Genomic DNA, 24650 nt, shown 5'->3' on the forward strand with positions numbered 1-24650 from the left:
GTGCAGTGTGCTTTCAAAAATCCTGCACGTAACTCTCTAGTAATTTTCACTCCTGTGTGTTTATTTTGTAAACGTAGTTGCCATAAATATGTGATGAAATCACTCGCAATGTTGCCTCATGAAAAAGAATAGTTTCCACAGTCGCTAAACTGTAAATACGAGAGGGCACTATTGTCTATACTATGAACACCAGGATGAAAGGCTGAGCAGATATTTCATTCAAAGGCTGAGCAGATGGACCGAGATGCATAGCTGTCCTTTCTGGTTACACCCAAATCTGTGCAGAGGACTCCATAAACTCCTGCGCTGTCTTACCTGCCGGATTCTTTGTCACAGACACACCTCACCGGTGACACAGTGCTCCAAGCTGAAGGAGCCTGTACAGGACATTCTCTTGTGTGACATGCATCAGTGTAAGTCATTATCTCAAACACTGATCGCTTTACTACATGGCCTGAGGATGGAAGCGATGGCTGCTCTGTCAGGACCACAACTTTATTAGACCCTTCGATGGCCCTTGACACCAGTGCTTCCTCCTCCTGGTCTCAAGCCTAGGGGGTGTCAAGGTTCCAGCACTAGGCTGGTTTAAACACCTATTGGAGGAGGAAACATGCAAGCTAACAGCACCCCCTAAGTTGTGGGCCCCGTAGAATTTCAGATTCGAGGTACCGGGAGGATGAACCTTGCTGCCAATTCTTTGACTCAATCATTTGATATAAGGTTATTATTACACAACTTGACCCAGGGCAATGTCTTGCTTCACGGGACCTGATGTTAACCTTTATCAGGGTGACAGGAAGCGTTAGAAAAATACATGGCTCTGAATCAATGCCAAGTAAACCCCCTGATTCAGAATATGAGGGTGGGTGTGTCCGAAGGAAGCAGGGCGTAGGGCCCCTGGCTTGCTGCAATGCGCAGAACTTAGTTTGGCATGCTCAATGGGACTGCACATACCAACCAGTCATGTGCTTCCTATGACCAAGCAAGCAGGCATGTTGTGTTTATGGCGGCGAAGGTGGGGGGAGGGAATCATTCTGCAAACTGGCATGCAGTGAGTGACGAGGCAGTGCACCTTATTTCAAGCACAGACCTTACATCAGTGCACACACTGTGCATGAGTGTGTGCAAAGGTGCATGTGTGTTGGTACTGACTGAGGCAATGGTCTCCAAATAATGTAAATGGTGTTATCTAGTGCCTGCTTTATGTTGTTGGGCACTACCACAATAAGAAGGCAAGCACACAAATGTCCAATGGCGGGTGCATGTCCCACCTTTATGTTTACTGGTCACTCCCACCAAACTTCAAAACACCTCTGGCAAAACACTTATAAGGTCCCAGAGGCGAGACCTATTGGCTATGCCAATGCTTGTTAGTGTGAGTACACGCCTCACAAAGATTTCATGTGCTACTGTTGTTTTCTGACTCTGGTTCTATCTGTCGTGGTTCTTCAGTGTTGCTGGTTGAATGTGTCACTCTTGTCCTTGGTCTATGTCTCCTGTTGTTAGTGCCAATGTAGTTCTTTGTAAACATAATACTTCCACAGAATTATAGATCCAGTCTTGCTGTTAGTGTTTTATTGTAAGAAATATTTTCTAAATTGCATCACTTTTACTTTTCAGGGCCATTGTAACAAATTGCATGTATTACGATGTTTCATTTGCAAGTTGCCAGCGATAGCCTTTGGTACTATATTGGCACTTCAGGCTTGTGCATCTCATTCTCGGGATGCCTAGTAGCAGCCTGTGTACAACAGGCTTGTGCTGCTCACTGCCTTACATCTTGCCTGACACTGTACCTGTCTACAAGAGCTCTTGCCACTGCTTTTCTCAAAAATTCTTAAAATGAGCTTCAGTAGGGCAAACCTCTCATCTCAAGCGTTCCACCTCGTATGAAGTGCTCCATTCATAATATATGAGGAGCATTTTTTTGTAGCTTGTGGCAACTATCTGGTGAGAGCCAAAGGCATGTTTAATAGAAGACTCCTCTCTCAAAGCAATGTGTCCTACATCATAAGCAAATGCGTATTTAAAGTATAATCTAAAAATTGTATACTGTCTCCATTATATGGATTCTGTTATTGTTAAAGTCTTGAAGCAAATCATTATTTGCTGTGGGAAAAACATTACATCAAAATATACTTTCTTTAACCAGTGTTTACATACTTTTCTGTATGCTCTTTATTATTACTTTCTCAGGCTTCTGCTTAATTACAGAGATTGCACAGGTCGTTTGTAGGTCTCGCCTACGCAATGCACAGGCGCTGCATAGAAAAAAGACCTTTAGAAATCTCTTTGCCTTTTCAGCCAAAAACGTGCACACATTGCATTGCTTTCAATGACAACGCGTGCACATTTGGCGATTCCCTTGCGGGAGCGAGCTTTGGCAACATATGTTTGTAATTAACTTCCAAACAGATGGTGCCCAAGGCTCGCTCCACAAGGAAATCGCTGTGTGTTCTCTCCGCTGCACCCCCCCACCCCTCCCACTTGTTAACCCAGAGTACTGTTTCACTTTCGCAGCCTTGGGCCGCACTTGGATTTCAGCGCTTCTCTTAAACGGCAATGCGTAATTTGCAGCCCAGTCATGAGCTCAACTGGGTGCAGGTGGCTTTTACAACTCTTATTGCATTAGTGACTGTTATGAGCTGAGCACAATTTGTGCTCTAACAAGTTTTCCATCACACACTTCCATTACTGAAAACTGTCCGCATAAATTGTAAAACAACACTCACATTTGCTCGCATACCTTCCTGTTTATTTTTACACCTTTGGTAGTAGTCGGTTCAAAAACAAACCCGAAATCGGAAGCAAACGTTATTTACACCGCAGTGGTTTGTGCCTACAGTTAACATCAGGCTGTAAATGTCCCATTAAGGTGCAACGCGGCAGCAACATTATAAAAACCGTTATCAGAATACCTGGCCTGACACAAACCTTTTTGTGGGGTGTTTTTGCACCCGGTTTTTAAACTGGGTTCCTAATGACCACACTAGCATTATTCTGACAACGTAAAAAAAAACCGCCCTTAGCTTGACGTCCCTTCAGGGGTTGAACAAGTGAACAGTTCGCACTCCGAGAAAAAGAATACGCTTGATAACATTACATCTATAAAGGGGCAGATGATGAAAATGCGAAAAACTACACTAACCACCACCATTTAATGCGTAACAGAAATGAAGTCTCAACAGTGGCCAGACAACAAAGAAGTACAACATTCCTGTCATCAACCAGCAGGTGAAGATTGGTTTATATATATCTCGTACCGTTTGTAAGCGCTTCAAATAGCTAATGGGGGCTGTTTTTAATTTGGTGCCCGGGACTATTTTTTGTCCTAGTCCGACCCTGGTGGTAACCCTTTTTCCGCATTTTTCGCAAATAAAAGTTGTACAATTCGCGTCGCACCCCAACCGAATAAATTTCGGCAAGGAAAACCAGCCAGACCAAAAAGGGACAAACTGATTTTGTGGAGATAGGCACTCAAATCCGGTTGTTATGCCCCATTTCTTGGGAAGTGCCTGGCTGCTATTTTTCGCACCATATATATTCCGATCCTGTGGGGTGTCGGAATATATCAGGAACGATAAACATTGCACACTTTTCCAGGCTGCCGTAATTGGTTCTCAAGTGGATACTGGCAGTCTTAACTCGTGACCTTCAAATAACCGCATTTCTCATCAGCTAGCGCTTAACTCACTGAGTTTCACTTCTGGATGAATAAATATGAGCTTCCACCGTGGCCCTGGCCAGGGCAATCCGCATAAATCTTGCAAGAGGGTGTACAACCAAGAAAAAAGCTGAAACAATGTGCAAGTTCCTGAAGAGAGAGAGGTGGGCTTGAAAAGCATGTCTGGCGGATGAACTTGGCACCCATAACACCGACAAAACACAGAGAGGAGAGAGAACCTTATAACAGAAACATACCCAAAGTCTCAAACACGTTTTGGGGAACACAGAGTTTTCACTTTCCACCTGAAAACATCAGAACTGTTTACTCTTTACTGTTTCAAGATCGTGTAAAATCACCTCATAATCTCGAATTCGTCCGCAGGTGAGGTTCTACGGGCTTCCGGGTGACCCAGAGACCCCGCAGTCTCAAAACCAGCATTGCCATAGCCAATAGGTCTTGCCTTTGGGACCATATAAGTATTTAGTTATGCAGCACAATATCCTTGGTGCAACAACAGTTACATGGCCAAACACTTATAAGGTCCCAAAGGCGAGACCTATTGGCTATGCCAATGCTTTTTTAAATTGTGAGCATGCCCTCTCCAAAATTCTATGTGCTATTGTGGTTCTTCTGTTGAATGCCTGTACTGTTAGGGTCCTTTAGTGTTGCTGATTGTATATGCCACTGTAGTCCCATGCCGTTTGTATCGGCAATTGTGTACTTCTTTAATGTCTCTCATTGTATGAGCCACTATGATCTGTCTTCTCTGGCGATGGTTACATAAGCCATTATCGTCCTCCTTCAGTGTCTGTCGAAGTTCTGTGATGCTGGTTGTATGTGCCTTTGCAGTCCTTAAATATAATACGTTTATAGAAACAAGGAATTGAGTCTTGCTTTTACAAGTACTGCCTCATTTATGAAGTTCAAAATCTTACAAAGCTTCTTTGCAGTGCCATTCTAATAGTGTAGTTTAGTTTAAAAGCTTTAATTTGACCATTAATCTAGCCATAAAAAGGCAGCAAATAAAATACATTGCATTACAGCATGTTAGCAGCATTTCACATATAAATAGGGGTCACCCCACATGATAAGACACCTGACCAGATGGCCAGATAATGTGAAAATGGCAATTCACTGTGGAAAAAAAATAGGTAATGTCTAAACATTGCTCTCTGTGCTTGATAGCTACTCTAATACTAAAAAAAAATAAAACCAAATTAAAACAGCATTGAGTTCCTACTATTGTTAGCTTTTCTTATAAAAGAGAATATTTTGACCTCAGTTCGTTGGGGACCCAGAGTTTGAAGATACATCAAGGATGACAGAGAAGTTAGAATGCCCTGTTTGGGAAGTAAATAAGTTTTGCAAAAAATCTTGATAAAATTTACAAAAAAAAGATGAAATGTAGCAAACTTTGGGGTGAAACTTCATTGCATGGGCATGTCACAATACTGGGCACATCATACTGTCCCAAAGGGAAACTCTGGTGCCAATTCACAAAAACCTAGGCAGAAACGCGTAAGGAACATTCTCTCCCAAGAATAGTCTATCCCCCAGATACAGTGCCCTACAACGAAGTGATTTGTAGGACAGTGTGCTCTCTGACAGCAATTTTCTGCAAAGTGGGTAGACACTTCGTGAAAACATTCAGGTGACAGGCAAGCACCAAGAGGAGATGGTTAGAGCATATTTTTTCTAGGCGAGTGACCATATCCACATTTCTCTAAACCAAGCACTGCCCTTGCGTCATGGTTGTTAGGGATCGTGAGGTCAGAATTATCGGGCCTCCTTAGGATACATAATTACAGACACTGGGTTATGGTCACTGTGGGGGTCTTTCATCAATTTTGATGCTCTTGACCCAAAGCACAAAGCTCCTGGTTTACAAAAATGTAGTCCATCATAAAGGAGCACCCCCCCCCCTCACACGTTACTTTAGTTGGTCACAGAGGATCATATACTTTGGTTACATTCTGGAGATTATAAACAGTTTGTAAAGTTGGTATAGGACCTGGCCCACCCATTATTCCTAGATTTACTGTCACTCCCATAGTAAGTCTATCAAACAGTCTGTGCGTTCTGCACTTTGGTGGACCCTAGTTTTACATTGAAATCACCCCTTATGATAATATTGAAGCCATTGGGCAAAGACTCTAAATGTTCCTCAAGACCTGATATAAAATCTGACAGTTATTTAAGGTTGGCAATATGGGCTGAGTCAAAATAGCCATTATAGAAATTAATTAGCACGATACTCATTCCATTTCGCCAAGAATATAAAAAGTCTTTAATTACGAGACTTTCAGAAGGGTTTGGTATGACGGTACAATCCAGGGTGACTTGAACCAAGATGCAAGCTGCGGGTCACAAGTACAAATAATAATCATCCATAAAATTTCCTTAGTGGCCCATGTCTCCTGAAAAAGGGTATTGTAATGCTTGCACAAATAGAGCTCCCAATCTTCATAGACCAATTTGGTAGCTAGGCCCACAACACTCCAAAAAAGCATGTCCCTACATGCTTCGGGCCCATCACGACTTTGGGTGAGCTCGTTAAATGGCACGATCCCTTCTTTGCCCTTATGCCATTAATAGGTTCCAGGGTAAGGGTGGTGGGAAGAGCCACAGGCTTCTTAGTGGAATTAGGGCTTGGCTAGTTAAGGGGGTTGAGACAATCATTTTCCAACATGCGATTAAGAACAGGAATGATAAAATGAGGTATCTGTGGAGGAATGGGCAACAGCCTTCTGGCCAGGTCCCTATAAAAGAAACAAGGGGCTTTGGTGGGGGTAGCTGGCCCTGGGTGCCTGGCCATCATGGGGTTCCTGAAAGTAATAATAGCATTCTCCCTCAATCTCCTTACTCATTTTCCCAACCGAACCCACCCCTCTGGCCATAAGTATTTCAGACAATAAGGTGCCTTGGAGCCCCTCATAATCCAGTGCTCTGCTTTATTGATTAGTTCTAAAGTAGACTTGCTTGCTTTAGGGTTCACATTGGGACATCCGGTAATACGGCCATGTAGGGACTGGCGGCCAGAGGGAGATAACATCTAGAAATGAAATGAAATGAAATGAAAACGGGATTTCTAGAGCGCATGGCTGCCCGGGGGCGTCCCAGCGCTGGGATTGTACTAGCCACTGAGGGGAGAAGCAAAAAACGGGAAGGGAATAGGCAAATTATTGTGGGAACAGGTGGGTTTTGAGAAGCTTGCGAAATTTGTTGTGATTCGTTTCTGCTCGAAGATGGATGGGTAGGGCGTTCCACAGTATTGCTGCTGCAACTGAGAAACGACGTCCTCCAGTACGGGCTTTCTTAATTTTATGTACTGTGGCCAAGTTACCATGGGAGGAACGCAGAGATCTGTTGGGTTTATATGGGAAGAGCCTAGTTTTATGCAACGGGGGACCCTGATCTTGTAGAGCTTTGTGCGTTATACATAGTGCCTTGAATTTGACCCTTTCACGGATTGGGAGCCAGTGAAGGGTCTTCAATGCAGGTTTAGCTGATGTTCTGCGGGAGGTGCCTGTCAGGAGCCTAGCAGCGGCATTTTGAGTTCTCTGCAAGATGTTCAGGGTTGCTTCAGGCGCTGCCAGGAAAAGGGCATTGCCATAATCTAGCCTCGATGATATCAGCCCTTGTATTAGGAGCTTTTGAGAGGGGGCAGGGAGCAAGGGGAGAATTTTCCTGGCTGAGCGAAGTAGGCCTACGCAGGTACCTGCGTTTTTTTTTGCCTGGGTTTTAAGAGAAAGGTCCTGTTCTAACCAGAAACCCAGACTTTTGAGCTCCGGCTTGGGTTGGGGAAGGGTCCCTAGGCAAGATGGCCACATTGCGCTGGGGAGGAGTGATGTTTGTGGTCCCAGTAGCATGAGCTCGGTTTTAGAGCCGTTCAGTTTCAGTCTTGAATCACACATCCACTGATAGATCCCTTCAAGGCAGTCATGAAGGTTATTGATTTGAGCACTCTCTAGCGAAAAAGAGACCACCATTTGGGTGTCATCAGCGTATGTGATCGTTTTTATCCCAAATGGGGAGACCACTTCATCCAGGGGGGCCATGTAGGTGTTAAATAGTGTAGGGCTCAATGAAGAGCCCTGGGGGACCCCACACTGGAGGGGGAAAAAATCGGATCGCTCAGTACCTTCACAGACCTGAAAGGTTCTGTTTTTAAGGAAGGAAGTGAGCCAGCGAAGTGCGGTGTTTCTTATTCCTAAGTTGGACAGTCGCTGTATCAGGATCTCATGGTCCACCGTATCAAATGCAGCGCTTAGATCCAGGAGGATCAGTAGCACCGTTCCCCCTGAATCCAAGATGCATCTGGCTTCCTCCATCACTTGAAGAAGGGCGGTCTCGGTCCCCTGCCCAGGACGGAACCCAGTTTGAGAAGGGCGAAGAAGGTTGTTGGCTTCTAGGAAAGCCGATAGTTGTTGATTAACAACCTTCTCCGTGATCTTACTTATCCCTGGTAGTAGGGAGATAGGGCGAAGATTGGAGAGATCAAGTGGGTCGAGACCTGTTTTTTTCTGTATGGCTTTTACTACTGCATGTTTCCAGCTATGGGGGACCACTCCTTGGCTGAGGGAGGCGTTGATGAGATCGGTGGCCTGGTGTGAGATAGTGGGTCCCACTTGTTTGAGGATATGAATGGGGGCAGGATCGTTTGGAGAGCCACTTTTCATCCCTGAGAGAGTTTTAAGGAATTCTTCCTTGGTCATCTGATGGAAGCTGTCGAGGATAGGACCATTTAATGAACGAGTCAAGGTTTCAGCTGGGATTTTGTCAGATTTGGGGGGGAGGGTTTGTAGAATGGTAGTTATTTTGTTCTGAAAATAAGATGCTATTTGATTGCATCTAGCAACAGAGGGTAACTGGGTTGGGGAGGGATTTGGAATTTTTAATAAGTTTTTGAAAATTTTATAGGTCTCGCGGGACGAATTAGAGGCAGATTTAATTTTTTCCTCATAGAAGGAGGCCTGAGCTGACTTTCGGGCTAGTTTATAGATGTTCATTGATTTTTTATATTCTTCTTTAGAAAGTGGGTCCCAGTTTTTCCTCCATTGCGTTCTTGAACTAGAGGAACTGTCATGTGATAACCCTGCTACCTCGACTGGGTTGGGGAGTCTTCTGCTGAGCGGATCGCGGCGCTGATGTGTTCTGTGCTGGTGTTCTGTGCTGGTGTTTTCAGTGGTGCAACTTCCCTTAAGCCCAGTGGGAGAGAAGCCGGGAAGACTGGGAAGCCTTACTGGACAAATGTGACTGAAACTGCCCCCTCTCCTCAGGCAAGGTTCGCACTGCCTGCTAGTTTTGAGCAGAACTGGGGGAGCAGAACTAAGGGGCTTCTGCGCACAATATTAACACTTCCACCCCTCCCATTCCTTGATCCCTGAAACCATCCTTTCTACAGTCCATGATAGTTAATTTGGCCTCAGTTTGTCCCATGTAGTCAAATACAGACATTTTACAATCAATGACATCAACAATTTCTTTGGCTAGTTGTCTAAGCAAGACCCCAATAGTCTCCTTGTAAATCAATCAATCAACCAAACAGCATTTGTAAAGCGCAACACTGTCACCCCAAGGGGTATCTGGGCTCCGTCAAAGAGACAGGTCTTGAGTATCTTTCTGAAGTGAGGAGGTTCAATGGAGTGAGAGGGGAAGGTCGTTCTAGGTCTTGGCAGCAATGTAGGAAGAGGAGCGCCCACCGCTGTGGCTGCAAAGGATGCAGGGTGGTGTGTTTGTGAGGGCGGGTGAAAAGGAGTGCAGATGTCTAGAGGGTTGGTGAAAATTCAGGTTGATGTAGGCAGGCGCTAGGTTGTGGAGGGCTTTGTAGGCATGCACAGGGATCTTGACCTGTCATCTGTTCTGGATGAGGAGTCAGTGGAGGTGTCTCAGGTAGAGGGCACTAAGGGTTCATTTGGGGAGGTCCAGGATGAGTCTGGCTGCATTGTTTTTTAATGTCTGGATTTTTCTGAACCAAGGTTGGTTGCCCAGCCCAGCCTCCTCCGGGCATTGACCGGCGCGGCCCGCAATGCGTTTTATAGCGCTTGATGGAGGTATGTTTGGCTCTTCCACCTGGCCTTGCGATGGCACCTCCAGGCGCAGGTCTCCCTTGGACTATGAGTCCCTTAACAGAAGCAGGGCAACAGGCAGCAGTGACCCTAGGAGTGGGAGCCTGCAACACACTTCATAGCGCTTGATGGAGGTATGTTTGGCTCCTCCCCCTAGACTTGTGTTGTCGCATCCAGGCACGGGTCTCCCTAGGACTGAGAGTCTCTTGGCAGAAGCAGCGTTCCAAGGAGTGGGACCCCGCAACGCGCTTTATGGCGCTTGATGGAGGTGTGTTTTGCTCCTCCCCTGGTCTCGCATTGGCGCCTCCCGGTTCAGGTCTTCCTGGGACTGTGCACCCCTTGGCTGCAACTGGGCAACAGGCGGCAGTGTCCATTCCTTATACATTGTGGCTATTGACAGCATGTTGTACTGAGGATTATGTTTCTCAATGTCAGAGAACCCAGTTACAGCCTGTCATATTACAGGCATGCTCTGTTTACTCTTGGAGTACCTAGGGATGTCAAAGCCAATAGTTTCGGCTTTAATAGTATTTGTGCATGGTTGTCTTTGTATGTGGGTGGTTTAGCTTTTGAGCTGTCTTACCACTTGGCAAAATTGAGTTTTCGGAAACACTGTTTGGTTGCCTATGTCGCTTTGAGTGGTAACAATTACTTGTGTATTATTTAATAGCTAAAAATTAGCTATTTGAAGTAAGCAAAGTCATAGAAAAATTCCATATGATGCATAAAAATGAAATTTTGTTTTTCAGACATGCGTGATAAAATGAGAAAATGGAGGGAAGAAAATTGTCGAAACAGCGAACAAATAGTTGATGTTGGTGAAGAATTAATAAGTGAATATGCATCCAAACTTGGAGATGATGGTATGAGCAAATATCAGCTAAGAAGTTTTCTTCACATTTTTGTTTAATGTAACAGGCATTCTATAATATGGGACATATCCAAAGTATCAGACTCCCAAAACTGCTTAAGTATTATTGTTCCCAGTTTTCTGTAATTTTCTTCCGAGTAGTGTCTACCATTTTGATTACATTCTTACAAATATTTCAAGAATGGACTAAGTTTTTTTTGTTTTCATTCTAGAAGCTGCAGTTAATGCAAGTAGCATTATGCTCTTGTATGTTTTCTCCTACGGAAGGGTTTGACATTTTTGTTAAACAGTATTCTGGCCCCGAGGATGTATATTAGGAATTGGAGGTCTCCTGTATTTTTCTTGTTAGGCTCTGAATTGTAGACATACATATGAGTTTCTGTTAAGAATTAACAATATACCCACTTAAGAATTTGATTCTGGTTCTATGCTATTGGCCATCCTTTTCTGTTGTATTTGGCTCTTTTCTTTTTTAGAGTCCCTGCAACTGCAGACTAAATACTGTAGTTTGTGTGCTCATTGAGGCACTCCGTGCCCATCGGTGCTGATCACAGCAGGCAGGAATGTCAGGCAGCATCATTTGGAACACGAGGAGATAGTTTCTGCCTCAAAATGGATCCACTTTTCCGAGAGAACTAATATTGCTGACATGCCTGTGCCACAGAATAAAAACACTCGTCTTCAATATGTAAAAAAATCTGTTATCCTTCATTAATCAACAGGGTACCGTACTGCCCGCTCTCATGTAAACATTACTATGGCAACCCTTGTGCTCTACTTACATCAAATTTACCAATATCCAGATAATATATCTCTCATACTTGTACGTTTCCTGTGCTTTAGGCACCTAAAGCTTAAGACACTGCTTGCACATCATCCAGACCTGAATGTCCAGCATCTCCAACCAACCAAGGCAAAATTCCTGTCATTTCCCAAGATAAGTAAACAAGAAACATCACAAACGTGGCTCAATTACATGATCTTTGATGGCTTTAAACCACAACCTTCACTAAATGCAAAGTCAGTAGGATTCAACCTGGACACCAACCTCACCCTCGTGTAACACAAAGCCCAAAAACAGCCTGATATCAGCTCTCTCCTTCTTACAGAAAGCAGCATTAAAACTACTGTCTAAGCCCTCCTACATTTGCATTTGTATGGTGATAACTCTCTGCTCCTTGGCCTCCCAGACTCCACATTAGCAACCCTTAGCAGCATTCAGGACCTGAAGAAATCACGTTGCCCCCATCGGGATGGAAATACCTTGACTCCCCTTGCTGGCTCACACTATCTTCATAGGTACCTGTATTGTTTACAAAGGCATCAAAACCAGCACTTCCACAAACCTTGCAGACATCCTCCCCATCTCTGGAGATTCTCAGCACACCTTCACCTGCACCCAGGATTTGGAACAACATCTCATATCCATCAGGTCACCACAATGCTGTTCCAATGTAGGAAATAGTTGTAGATGAACCTCTTTAGCACCTTTGCGGCTGCCCCTCCCCCCATTCTAAGTATTTATTTAGGTTTTGCTTATACAGTGCGAATAGTAAAAAACAAAATGTAAAAACTGGTTTAGAGCCCACCCATTACTTTCCGATACTTACCATTGATTGGCGTCCACCTCATTCCGACTTCATTGCTTTTTACTGGTAACGTCTCTTACTTCCTGGCAGCTTCTCTCCTCTTCCAGCATACGTCTCAGGGCTTAAAATGCAATGGCAAGCTTGAAATCAACCAGCCAGAGCACGCGTACTAGAACTCTCATGAGAGGGAAGTTGGGCGAGTAGGCACAGGGAAGCGAAGAGCAAGGAGACAAGCATTTACAATGCAATGGTCTTTTTCATTATTAAAGGTAGAGCTATTGGCATTGCTCATGACATTTTTTCTAATTTTTTTAAAAACATAAGAGAGTAGTAGAGAGCCACACACACACACACACACACACAGAGCCCCCCACACACACACAGCCCCCACACACACAGAGCCACACACACACACATAGCTCGCCCCCACACACACAGCGCGCCCCCACACACACAGCGAGCCACACACACACACACAGCGAGCCACACACACACACACAGCGAGCCACACACACACAAACAGCAAGCCACACACACAGCGAGCCACACACACAGAGCCCCACACAAACACAGAACCACACACACACACACACAGAGCCACACATAGAGCCACACACACAGCCACACACACACAGAGCGCCCCACACACACACACACACAGAGCTCCACACACACACACAGAGAGCCCCCCCCACACACACACAGAGCCCCCCCCACACACACACATAGAGCCCCCACACACACAGCAGGCCACACACACACAGAGCCCCCACACACACACAGAGCCCCCCCACACACACAGAGCCCCCCCACACACACAGAGCCCCCCTCACACACACACAGAGCCCCCCCACACACACAGAGCCCCACACACACAGCTCCACGCACACAGAGCCCCCCCACACACACACACACACAGCCCCCCCACACACACAGCCCCCCACACACATAGCCCCCCACACACACACAGAGCCCCACACACACACACACACAGAGCCCCCCCCCCACACACACACACACAGAGCCCCCCACACACACACAGCGAGCCCCACACACACAGAGCCTTACACACACACAGAGCCCCCCCACACACACAGATAGCCCCACACACACACACAAAGCCCCCCCCACACACACACAGAGCCCCCCCACACACACACAGAGCCTCCCCACACACACACACAGAGCCCCCCCACACACACACACACAGAGCCACACACACACACACACACACAGCGGTCGCGACAACGCAGGCGCCTGTCACAAATCACAACCAAATAACAGAAAGCAAATGGCATTGGTTGGTTAGAAGCACAAGTTCAAAGTAAAATTCAAAGATCGGAGCCTAAAGGGTAAAAAACATAGGTCACAAGTCAGGACAAAGGAACATAAACTTATACCACAGATAAAATAGAACGTGGGAGGCCCACACCGGAAGAATCAAAATCCAAAAATGTTCCCAAACAAAGGTGACTGCTGAAACATTGGTAAAGGCAGCAAGAGTGTTGGGAGAGACATGGGAGGGGCACGTCTGGGAGCCCGGGAGGGGCCGGCACAGCGCTGATGTCATTGTCATGTCGGAGCTGCGTGGGCAGCTGTCGCCGCCACCTCAGACCCCAGGAAGATGCGGAGAGGGCATTATTGGCAACTGCATGCATCTTTTCCTGCATCCATGACCCCTGCCTTCTAGCTGCATGCATCTTTTCATGCATCCATGCCCCCTGCCTACTAGCTGCATGTATCTTTTCCTGCATCCATGCCCCCCTGCCTTCCTAGCTGCATGCATCTTTTCCTGCAACTATGCCAAACTGCACTCCTAGCTGCATGCATCTTTTCCTGCATACATGCCTCCGCGCACTCCTAGCTGCATGCATCTTTTCCTGCATCCATGCCTCTCTGCACTCCTAGCTGCATGCATCTTTTCCTGCATCCATGCCTCCCTGCACTCCTGCCTCCTTGCATGCTGCTTCTTCTCTGTATCCTGACACGGATTCCTGCCTGCTACATCGGTGCAAGCCTCCCAGCTTCCATCTCTGCGCCCACCCGCGCCTCCATCCTAGCCCTGGTGCCTTGATACATGCCTGTCTGCATCCTCACACTACTGCCTGCACTATCTGCCTGCCAGCGGTGCAGCTTCCCTGCACACATGAACCCTGCGTGCTGATTCCCTGCCTCAGCCCAGCCTGCCTCCGTCCCTACTCACCGCATGCCTCTGTCCCTTCTGACTGCCTGCCCCGGTCCCTTCTGACTGCCTGCCCCGGTCCCTTCTGACTGCCTGCCCCGGTCCCTTATCACTGCCTGCCTGTCCTTCGTTGCCCTCTCCTCACTGTGAACCCAGGAACCCGAGAACTGCTCCTGGTTAGTCTGACAGCAAACTGTGTGATCCGGGGCGAGTCTTTTTATTTCTCACAGCTTTGATCCTCTCGTTTGTCGCACTGGGAGCGCTTAGAAGTGGTGCGAGCACTGTGGAGCTCTCTGGTCAGAGCGCAGCGCACAAAGTGAAATTAACAGATATGTCATCATGTTCGGATTTGGGTCAGACGTGGCCCCGCCTACGAGACGACCCCTAAAGGTTGTGGGTGCGCTAGCAGTGATTCCCCACATTTATATCAGAGACATCTTTAGGATTTTGGGGGCCCTGGTGGGTATCTGGATGGCAATGAAGACTCCCCAGCAGGGCACTAAGGCATGCCTCCTTCGGACTGCTGACGGCTGTTCGCCTGTGGTCACGTGCTCCTGGCCCTCGCCCCTCTCCCCAGAGCTTAGCGCAAGCATGTAACTTGAGGGAAGAATGCTTCGCTTGGTGGTGCCAGTCCACAGAGGCATGTCGTGGCGGGCACCGAGAGTCTGTCTGCAACCGGGAGTTATCAAGTCTTCCGCTCCTCCTCCTAACCCCTCCCGCTCCCGCTCCCCATGTCAGCACAGGGAAAGCATACGGCGGGGGAAGGTGGGGGGGGCGGGGGTTCGCCGAGAGCGGGACGGAGGAGGGCTGCGGGCAGAGGGAAGGGGGGATGCGAGCGGAGCCGAGCAGCTCCAGAAAAAGCAGAAGTACGGCGGGGGGAATACTGGGCGCAACAACACGAGGACAAAGAGCAGAAGTTACCTGCTGATGGTTACATGCAGCTCAGGAACACAGAAGAAACATGCTTTTGTTCTGGGACACAGGATCCAACACCACCATGTTTCTCCGAGGCGAGGCTGAAATGCCTCGGAGAAACCTGCGTCTTTTTCAGATTCGGGGGCGTGGTTTTCGTTCTCTCCTCTTCCCATTGGATGGAAGGTAAAATTCCAGTCAATGGGAAGAGGAGAGAAAGTAAATAGAAAGAAGCTTAAAAAAACGCCCCGAATCCGAAAAAGACGGAGCTTGAACCGAGTGACGCCTCTCTCCTCCAATGGCTGGCCTCCGTTTAGGAAGCCAGCCAATGGAGAAGGGGGTCGGATTCAAGCCCCCTTACTAAAAAACATGCCATCTTTGGAGCTCCGCCCCCACTGTTTACGCAGTGCGACGGAGTCCTCGACCTAAAAAGGAGCACTCACGTTGCTGGCTCAGCAAAAAACAGGAACTGGCGAGCTGGAATGAGGGGACAAATATTCAAGGTGCCAAGAAACACAGTCTCCGATGTAAGGCACTTCGATATAAGGGAAATTATGGCACATGCTTTTGGTCACAAATCAGTGAATTCAAATATTTTGGCACTAGTTATTCTGGCGGGAGAGATAATTTCGTTAAGAATAATTATCCAGGAGCTACCTCTTTAGCTAAGTCAATGCTCCAGCATTATTTTGTCTTAACCATGACACTCGCAATATTTGTGTTCCACTGAAGTCTTCTCTCCTACCCCCCAGCATTATTTTGATCCCCACTAGTTTTTTTCCCCCTCTCGTTTTCATCTTATCCCCCCAATTGTATTTGGTAACGAATCCCCGAGCCAGCAAGTTCATGCCAAAGGTCTTTCTTTTTTTTGTTGCTGTTTTATATAGTGTGACCTCGACCCAAAGGTATTTCTGCATTTTACATGAGCGCCAATTACATCACACAAGGACACATTCATTTTTGGTAGACATGGGTAGATTAATTGATTTGCCTAGACTCACACAATGTTGAGCCTATGCGGAAACTCGAATTTGGCTCCAAACTGCAAATTTGGCAGCTCTGACAGTTATGACCTCTCCCTTACATCGTCCTATTTGCTAACGAAAAGGGGAGTGAGTTCTATACACAGCAAAATGCATCTTGAAGTCCACAGGAGTAAAAGTGGAGTGCAACCTGCCTGCGCACCCCAACATGGCAATAGAGGCTCTTTAATGCCTCATTTTGGGCACTACACTCCTTTTCACCCCCAGCAAGTCTAGAGAGGACCATTTGACCGCTTTAAGCAAGAAAATATCCTGTGCTTAATCAGTTCAGTCCCCTCACAAGGCCATTCAGATAGTACAGCATTGGTGAATGTGAGCTACTACTCTGTGTTAACTGACTGCCTTGCGGAGAGAACGACAGCAGTCTAGGGTTTGATAGAATTTGCTGAGGCAGCATTCGCTGGGAAACACACATTTCTAGTTTGAGGTATTACTGTTAACAGTACTCATATATTCCTGTGTTTTCCTTCTCTTAGTAATACAATGAGCGAGAAGCAGAACACTCAGGGCGTTTTCTATTGCACACCATACATTCTGAAGGCATCCAAAAACAAGAGAATAGTTTTGGTCCTTTCCAAGGAAGGATCAACTCTGCCATGTTCTTATGGAGATCCTCCACAGGAGCTAAAGTGGCGGTGGGTGGCAGGCACTTTCAGCAGAGCATTGACAAGACCCACTCACTGTGTGCTTACAATCACTCACAAACCTTGACCCTAGGTTTCGTCAGAATTTGCTCTTGCAATTTTGCTGAGTGCTAGCATTTAGCAAACGATCAGGACACAGCAGCATACCTCTCTTTAAAGTAGTTAATTTGCTCACATGAACCGTGAGTGCAAGAGATGCCTTAATTGCCTCACTACGGTACATCTTATGAGCTTTTTAAAAGGGTCCGCTCAGCGGGTGGTTTTACGATACCCTTTGCCGCTTCAGTAGACGTGTCCTTGAAAAAAGCTGACACGGTTTCCTGAAATGTATTGGCTTTTTCCATCAGGGTAAAAAAATCTACCTCTATCTGCAAAACCTCTACTCATTAATGTCTATGTGCACCCTTACTCAATCAAAAAATATTTTCTAATCAGTTCTATTGTGGACCAACCTCAACCAGCTTATATTGAAGTTTCTAGACATGAAGCCTCCTTAACCCAAGTCTTCAACCTATTTTATACATTAAACTACAAGACTTCTTCCAACCAGGACCGCACATGGGCAGTTTCTGAGACTCGGTTCCCAATTTAATGCAAAAACCCCAGATGGGGGTATTTTTATTCAGTATTCTTTATTGGTTCGGTATTTGAATGGGTAATTTGATTCCCTCTAGACCAACAGGTTAAATAGTCAAATTTTGCGCATAACCGTTAAGCAGTGACTGATTACACCTTTGTTTTTTCAGCACCTTTTATTGTCGTACTTGACTTCTGACTATGAAAGTGATGGCATGCCCATGAATTTCATTTTCGAGCTTGTTCGATATTGAGAGTCAAGGAAACTGGATTGCATTGTACACTAGATCAACTAAAGAGAATTTGATGGTGTACTTTTGGCATGCTCAAATTAAAGAAATTGTCCTTAAGCCAGTTTGACAAATATGATTTCCAGTGCTACCTGTTTCGGGAAATGAACAACTTGTCAAAGCTGTAAAGTAAATATGTATTTGTGGTGTTTATCCACAATACAAACGTGTTTACACATTTTTATTGAAAGCTTTTTTGTAATATTTTTCTTCTTTTCAAATACGGGTGGACACCTTTAACATGCATGTGTTGAAACACCATCTCCGATTTTTAAAAGCAAACAAAAAAAAATAAAATAACAAGCAGTGGACATTCAAAGGCCCTCAGCAGCTAGGAGGCCCAATGAAAACCTAAAGGTCGATTCTTATGTGCCTGTCACAGACCGATAATGGCAAATCATCTTGCTTAAATGATATGTAAAGTCTTGACAAGCGAGCACCTACCTGGAAGTCGCCGCCACCGCCAGGAGTCATTGTGAGGCAACGAGGAAGCCCTGCAGCACGCCGCCACCGCCAAGAGTCTAAGTCCAGCTGACTCCACGCGCCGCCGCTCCGGGACTACAATTCCCGGCAGCCTACGCGGCGGCGCGCGTTCTGACGACGCGAGGGCGCCAGGAGGCGCACTTAAGCGCCGCAGCTACCGGCGGAGCGGGGGAGACAAGCGAGCACCTACCTGGAAGTCGTCGCCACCGCCAGGAGTCATTGTGAGGCAACGAGGAAGCCCTGCAGCACGCCGCCACCGCCAAGAGTCTAAGTCCAGCTGACTCCACGCGCCGCCGCTCCGGGACTACAATTCCCGGCAGCCTACGCGGCGGCGCGCGTTCTGACGACGCGAGGGCGCCAGGAGGCGCACTTAAGCGCCGCAGCTACCGGCGGAGCGGGGGAGACAAGCGAGCACCTACCTGGAAGTCGCCGCCACCGCCAGGAGTCATTGTGAGGCAACGAGGAAGCCCTGCAGCACGCCGCCACCGCCAAGAGTCTAAGTCCAGCTGACTCCACGCGCCGCCGCTCCGGGACTACAATTCCCGGCAGCCTACGCGGCGGCGCGCGTTCTGACGACGCGAGGGCGCCAGGAGGCGCACTTAAGCGCCGCAGCTACCCGCTTCGCGGGACGCGAGCGGGACGCCCGGAGCGAAGCCCGGGCAAAGGGCGGGCCCTCTACGGCCCTCATCGGCACGAAGAGGCAGGAGCAGGGCCAAGAACGCTGTCCATTTCTATCTAAGTAAGTGCTGTCACCCTTTTACTCCTGTATTCGTCTGGATCTTCACATTGTTTGTCATCCTAAGGACCACCTTTGCTGATACTAATATGTCTAAAGTCAAAGCATCTTCTGCTCCAATTAATACAATAGAAAACTATATGGTACAGAAAGTTGCCAAAATCAACCAGGATAGGAGGTCTTCTTTGGGTCTTAGCTATTCACCGGACATGCTCATTGATAACACACCTCCACCAGTTTCAGTTCTTGACATTAGTAATGAGGTCTTTCAAATTCCTGATACTAACTCACTGACCCAATTACTAGTTGAGATTAATGAACCAGTTCCTGAGTGTACTATCGACGTTGAAAGTAACACCCTAGAGGAGGAAGCCCCCACACCGGTGCCAGCCCCTAGAGTAACGAAGAACAAGGGTAAAAACATACCAAAAAGGGGCGGACTTAGATCAGGTAAAAAGTGTCCTGAGGCCTCCTCAGAGGATAAAAATGGTGACGACATTGGGAATAATGGGGGAGGTGGAATCCATCTAGACGAAGATCAATTCAAAAAGCTACTGAATGCCATAGACAATAAAATTAAAACGATTACTAAACCACTCTTGAGTAAAATTGACTCGCTCACAGCAGAGGTTACTAGACTGGGATCGCTCCTGCAAAAAACTATAACAGAAACACCTAGGTCTGTCCAAACAAACTTGGCAATGGTTGTCCCTAAAAATACTAAAACCATAATCTGCCCAGATAGTGCCGCAAGCACTTCCCAAAACATCATGCACCAATCTGGTCAAGGGGGAGAAGGGATGGGAACTATAAATCCAGTTCCGAGGGTTGAGGATCCAACAGGGCCTGTTACCAGAAATACCAACGAGTTAGAGAATTTGGACAGGGGTCCTGTAGAACTAATAGTGGAAGCTTCCCCACTAATACTGGTTCTAGCAAACGTTCCTCAATTAGAACCAGGACAAGAGGAGAATATCCCTTCTTTGATAAACAAATCACTCCATTGGTTATCAAAGAATATGGCTTTTAAACCAGGAGGCAGGGACCAGCTGGCACAGGAAGTAGTAAAAGCTAGAAGGGTCGAATGGATCGGGGGTGGCATTAAAAAGTTCAGGGGGGATTGCGTGGTGTTGCACCTCTCAGATCCCGAAGTCCTACCAAATATACTAGCTAATATATACCCCCCACAGCGAAGATCTACAGAAATAGTGCCACTAACGCTGGATTTCTTTTATACAAAAAAGGGGAATGCCATAAATCCAACGTTGTTAAAAACTAAATGGAACCCCGTTATAAGAAAAGCCAAATACCCGCCAAACAAAAGTAACTGGGGAATTACGTTAGAAAATAGGTTCTCTGCCATATCAGGATTGAGCCAATGTGATTGACTGGATAACCAGATGAGTGTAGGGCAACCAAAGATTATAGAGGTCCAGTATGGGAACCCTAGTCCTACTATGATAGAAGCAATAGACCGTAGGATACCCGACCCTAGAGGCTGTACCACTAAACCAGTGGAGAACAGCTCATCAGCTACCCATTCAGGTACTAAATTGGTTGAAGTATGGTCCCCACCTGGTGAGCCTTCCCCTAACCTGACTACTCCCTTAAATAGGAGGAGTATGGAAAGAGGAAGTCCCATCAAGATTATCTCTTGGAATATTGCAGGTATCCAACATAAAATTGAGACCCCGGAATGGTGTGACTTTATAGATTCTTATGACATTGTACTGTTACAAGAGACATGGTCAGTGTCACCAGTATTTCGCCTGGGATTCTTAAACTTTCATGTGCCCGCGAAGAAGAATGCAAAGGGACGCCCTTCAGGGGGTTTAATCATTTGGATACGGCAAGCTCTGCAATGTACCACTAAGCAGAACCTTATTTCCAATAGTGACCTACTTTCTATCCTGCTTACTTGTAACGATGGTTGCAAGCTGGCAATATACAATATCTATGCTAGAGGGACTCTAGGGGGTATACCCTCAGATATAGTAGTAGATCTAGATGCGGACCTAGAGAAGTTATCTACCCAGTACAACATCTTAGTAGGTGGAGACCTAAATACAACATTCGAACCCCTGGGTTGTGAGGACAATGATCTGACCTACGAAGATGACACCAAATGGGGAATTCCTCAGTTAGACATTCCAGTGGTTAAAAGATGGTCACAAGTAGCTATACAGGTGAAAAGCTTATGCCTATCCAGAGGATTGAGGGCAGTAAATGGCCGTACTCCTTCTGATGATCAGGGTAGGCATACCTTTGATAACCTAAGATCAAGTAGTAGAATTGATTATATTCTGATAGATGTTAGAGTCTGGAACAAAGTGATCGACATGCAGGTCATATCCAGGCTGGAGAGTGATCACAACCCTCTGTCTTTAACATTTAACCTAGAACAAAAAATAATGACAGAAAATTTAGCTAGGAACCTTATGACCTCAGATGTTGTTTCATCAAACAACGCTTGTCATGTTAGATGGGCAACCTTAGTAGCCAATGCAGAGGATAGGCAGGTCCTTGAGGGGCTAGTTACTGATGAAGTTGCCAGACTGCAGGTTTTAATGAACAATGAAAATTTTAAAATGATAATTGAAGAGTCACAGCCAAAGTTTTTCGCTAACCTCCAGAAGTTATTCTTGAAAGCGGGCAAGAAGAAGAAGGGTAATGGACAACCTATAAAAAAGGGTTGGTACGACCAATCATGTAGAGTAGCAAGGCATAACCTTAGTAATGCTCTTAGAACTAAAACGGGAGTTTTGAAAGCCAGGGATGAATATAGAAAAACCCAGGCAAAGGCAAAAAAGCAATGGGACGAGAATCTCTGGTTAGATCTGAAGAAGGCATGTGCTGACAAACACCAAAAAGAATTTTGGGCCATACTAAAATGGGGTTCAGGGGGTGTAGCGGAATGCCCAAAAAACCATGTCCAGAAGGAGTCCTGGGTTGACTTCTTTAAACCCCAATACGCTGACAATATAGGCCCCCAGGTAGTCCCTCCTCCAGATAGGGTTTTCTTTGCCAATGGACCATTCACACTAAAAGATGTACATGAGGCAATGGATGGAGTGACCAGAGGCAGGGCACCAGGCATTGATGGCATACCGGCTGACGTTTTCTTACTAGACAGAGATAGCTGGTGCAAATATTTCGTATGGCTTGGGAATGCTATTGCACAGGGGGCAAAGATTCCCACAACGTGGAAAGGAGCAGAAATAATTCCAATTTACAAAAAAGGAGATAAGGCTCTAGCAAGCAACTACAGGCCAATCAGCCTCATCGACTGTGCCCAAAAATTGATGGGTAGGCTGGTTCAAAACAAGTTGCAAGCCTGGATAGTTGACAAGGACATTCTTTCGCCTTATCAAGCCGGATTCCGCCCTTTAACCAGCTCTGTTGATCAAGTGTTCCACTTTTTAACTTTATATTGGAAGAACGTCACCCTGTTAAATGGTCCCCTGTTCGCTGTTTTTGTCGACCTAAAGGCCGCATTTGATTTAGTTCCCCGTCAAAAACTTTGGGATGTTTTTAAGGGATTTAGGAATAAGCCCGGAATTATTAACTTTGCTTGTAAGACTCCACGAGAACAACTATGCCCGGATTAGGTGGGGAGCACAGGGAGAGGTCACGGAAACCTTCCCTGTGGAGAGAGGAGTAAGACCGGGCTGTGTCCTGGCCCCCACGCTATTCTCACTCTACATAAACGGCATTGTGGATTTTCTGAAGCAAGCTCCGACGGACGCTCCATTACTAGATGGGAAGCGAGTTCCAGTACTTATGTTCGCGGACGACACTCTGCTGGTCTCGCGGACCCCTAGCGGTCTGCAAAAGACATTAAACGCTTTTGGAGAATTCTGTCGGACCCGGGGCCTAGAAATAAACACATCAAAGACAAAATTTATGAATCTGAATCCCTCCAAGAAATACAAGGGGAAAATGGTTCACAACGGGGCTTTCTTGGAAGAAGTTGATGCCTTTACCTATCTAGGCATCTCTCTGAATGCTAGCATGAATTGGAGATCTCACATGGACTTTGTAATGTTAAAATACAATCAGTTGGCAGGGGCAATAGCCAAGAAGTATAAAACTTCATTTACAAAACCAATACAGCCAACACTGGAGATCTACGGCATGAAAGTGCTGGGTGCATGCCTTTATGGGTCAGAACTTTGGGGTTTCACCAATTTGAATGCTTTAACAGTGGCAGAAAATAAATTCCTGCGAGGCTTAATCGGGGTCCCACAGAGTACCCCCTCCACTCCTCTCCTTTATGATCTGGGGAGGAAAAGGATTGCGGACATGATTAGACTTCGCCCCCTCTTATACTGGAGGCGTATAAAAACTACCCCGGAGCTGAGCCACTATGCTGCTGCCTTATTGGATGTTGATAACTCTGATACCTTCCACAAAGTAGTTTGGTTAAAAGAAGTGAGGAAACTACTTCAAAAATTGCACCTTGAACACTTGTGGTCCGTAACTGACCCAGATGACTTTCCTTCAAAGAACACAATAAAAAAGCTATACTGGGAAATGATAAATAATGCCGCATTGGTCTCCAGCCAATCTCCCGCCTTGACATCCCAGTTCCTAGAGATAAAAACTTTCCCTATGTTTGAACAGTACTGGGATTTGATCTCCAAGCCTCTAGATAGGAAATTGTTTTTCCAATTCAGAGTCGGCACCCTGCCCCTAAATGCTTTTACTGTCAAATGGTCCCCTGATAATGTTAGCACATGCTCTTATTGTAAATCCCATGAAGAAGACATTTTGCATTTCTTATTCGTATGTCCATTATACGCTGTCCCAAGGAATAGGTGGCTGAAACCGGCATGTAAAAATCTGGGCACAAGGAGATGTGTCGAGGCTTTTAGGGTCCTGAAGTCAAATTGTGCCCCTCAACTTGCAATTGCAGTGGCCAAATTCCTGGGATGGGCTTGGATAATACGCACGCGCACTTTAAAACCCCCATGAACTACATGAACTTCCTTTGGTTTGTGATGATACTTTTTAATGTGTAAATTTTAAAGATTCTTATTCGCCAGCAATGCACTAATGCATGTTATTTAATATGTATTTTATTATTAGACTAGTATTTATTATGTTTAGATAGGGATGAAAGCTTTTATGACAATGCTGTCGAATAAAGTATTTAAACTTGAACTTGTAAAGTCTTGCTCTAGCCGTCTGCCCCTAAGAGAGAGTTTTCAGAAAAGGGTGAGAAATATAATGTGTGATATTTGGCTGTTCTGCTGTTTCTCTATAGCAACTAGGGTTTCTAAGTCAATTTTTTCGACTGATTTAAATTACAATGTCAAGCCTGGCCAAAGACTAATACTACCCAATATATGACACATAAATTCTGGCTCGAATATTTGCCAGGTTACTCCCATTATGTGTTAACTGTTCAGTTCTTTTCTCTGTTTAATTTGGCAGCGTTTATAAGCTCTTTTATGAATGTGAACGTGTTTTATTTCATACAACGTGTACAGGGTACAGTGCCGGTGTTAGATCATTTCATCACCTTATGTTGTTTGTCCTGTGCAGTAGTTTTCTCGTTTCTCCTCGTGACTTATTGAACTTTGTATT

General features: G+C 46.0%; 1 protein-coding gene across 1 annotated transcript in view; it reads left to right on the forward strand.

Moving 5' to 3' along the window:
• The window catches only part of EMC2 (ER membrane protein complex subunit 2), a 175181-nt gene that overhangs the window by 14343 nt on the left and 136188 nt on the right, over positions 1–24650 (forward strand). Inside the window, exon 2 of the mRNA XM_086966116.1 lies at positions 10485–10598. Within this exon, the coding sequence (XP_086822242.1) occupies positions 10485–10598 (114 nt within the window). The remainder of the gene's footprint in view (positions 1–10484; positions 10599–24650) is intronic.

This window comes from Lissotriton vulgaris, chromosome 4_1 (genome assembly GCF_964263255.1).
Source record: "Lissotriton vulgaris chromosome 4_1, aLisVul1.2, whole genome shotgun sequence".
Classification (NCBI taxonomy): Eukaryota; Metazoa; Chordata; class Amphibia; order Caudata; family Salamandridae; genus Lissotriton; species Lissotriton vulgaris.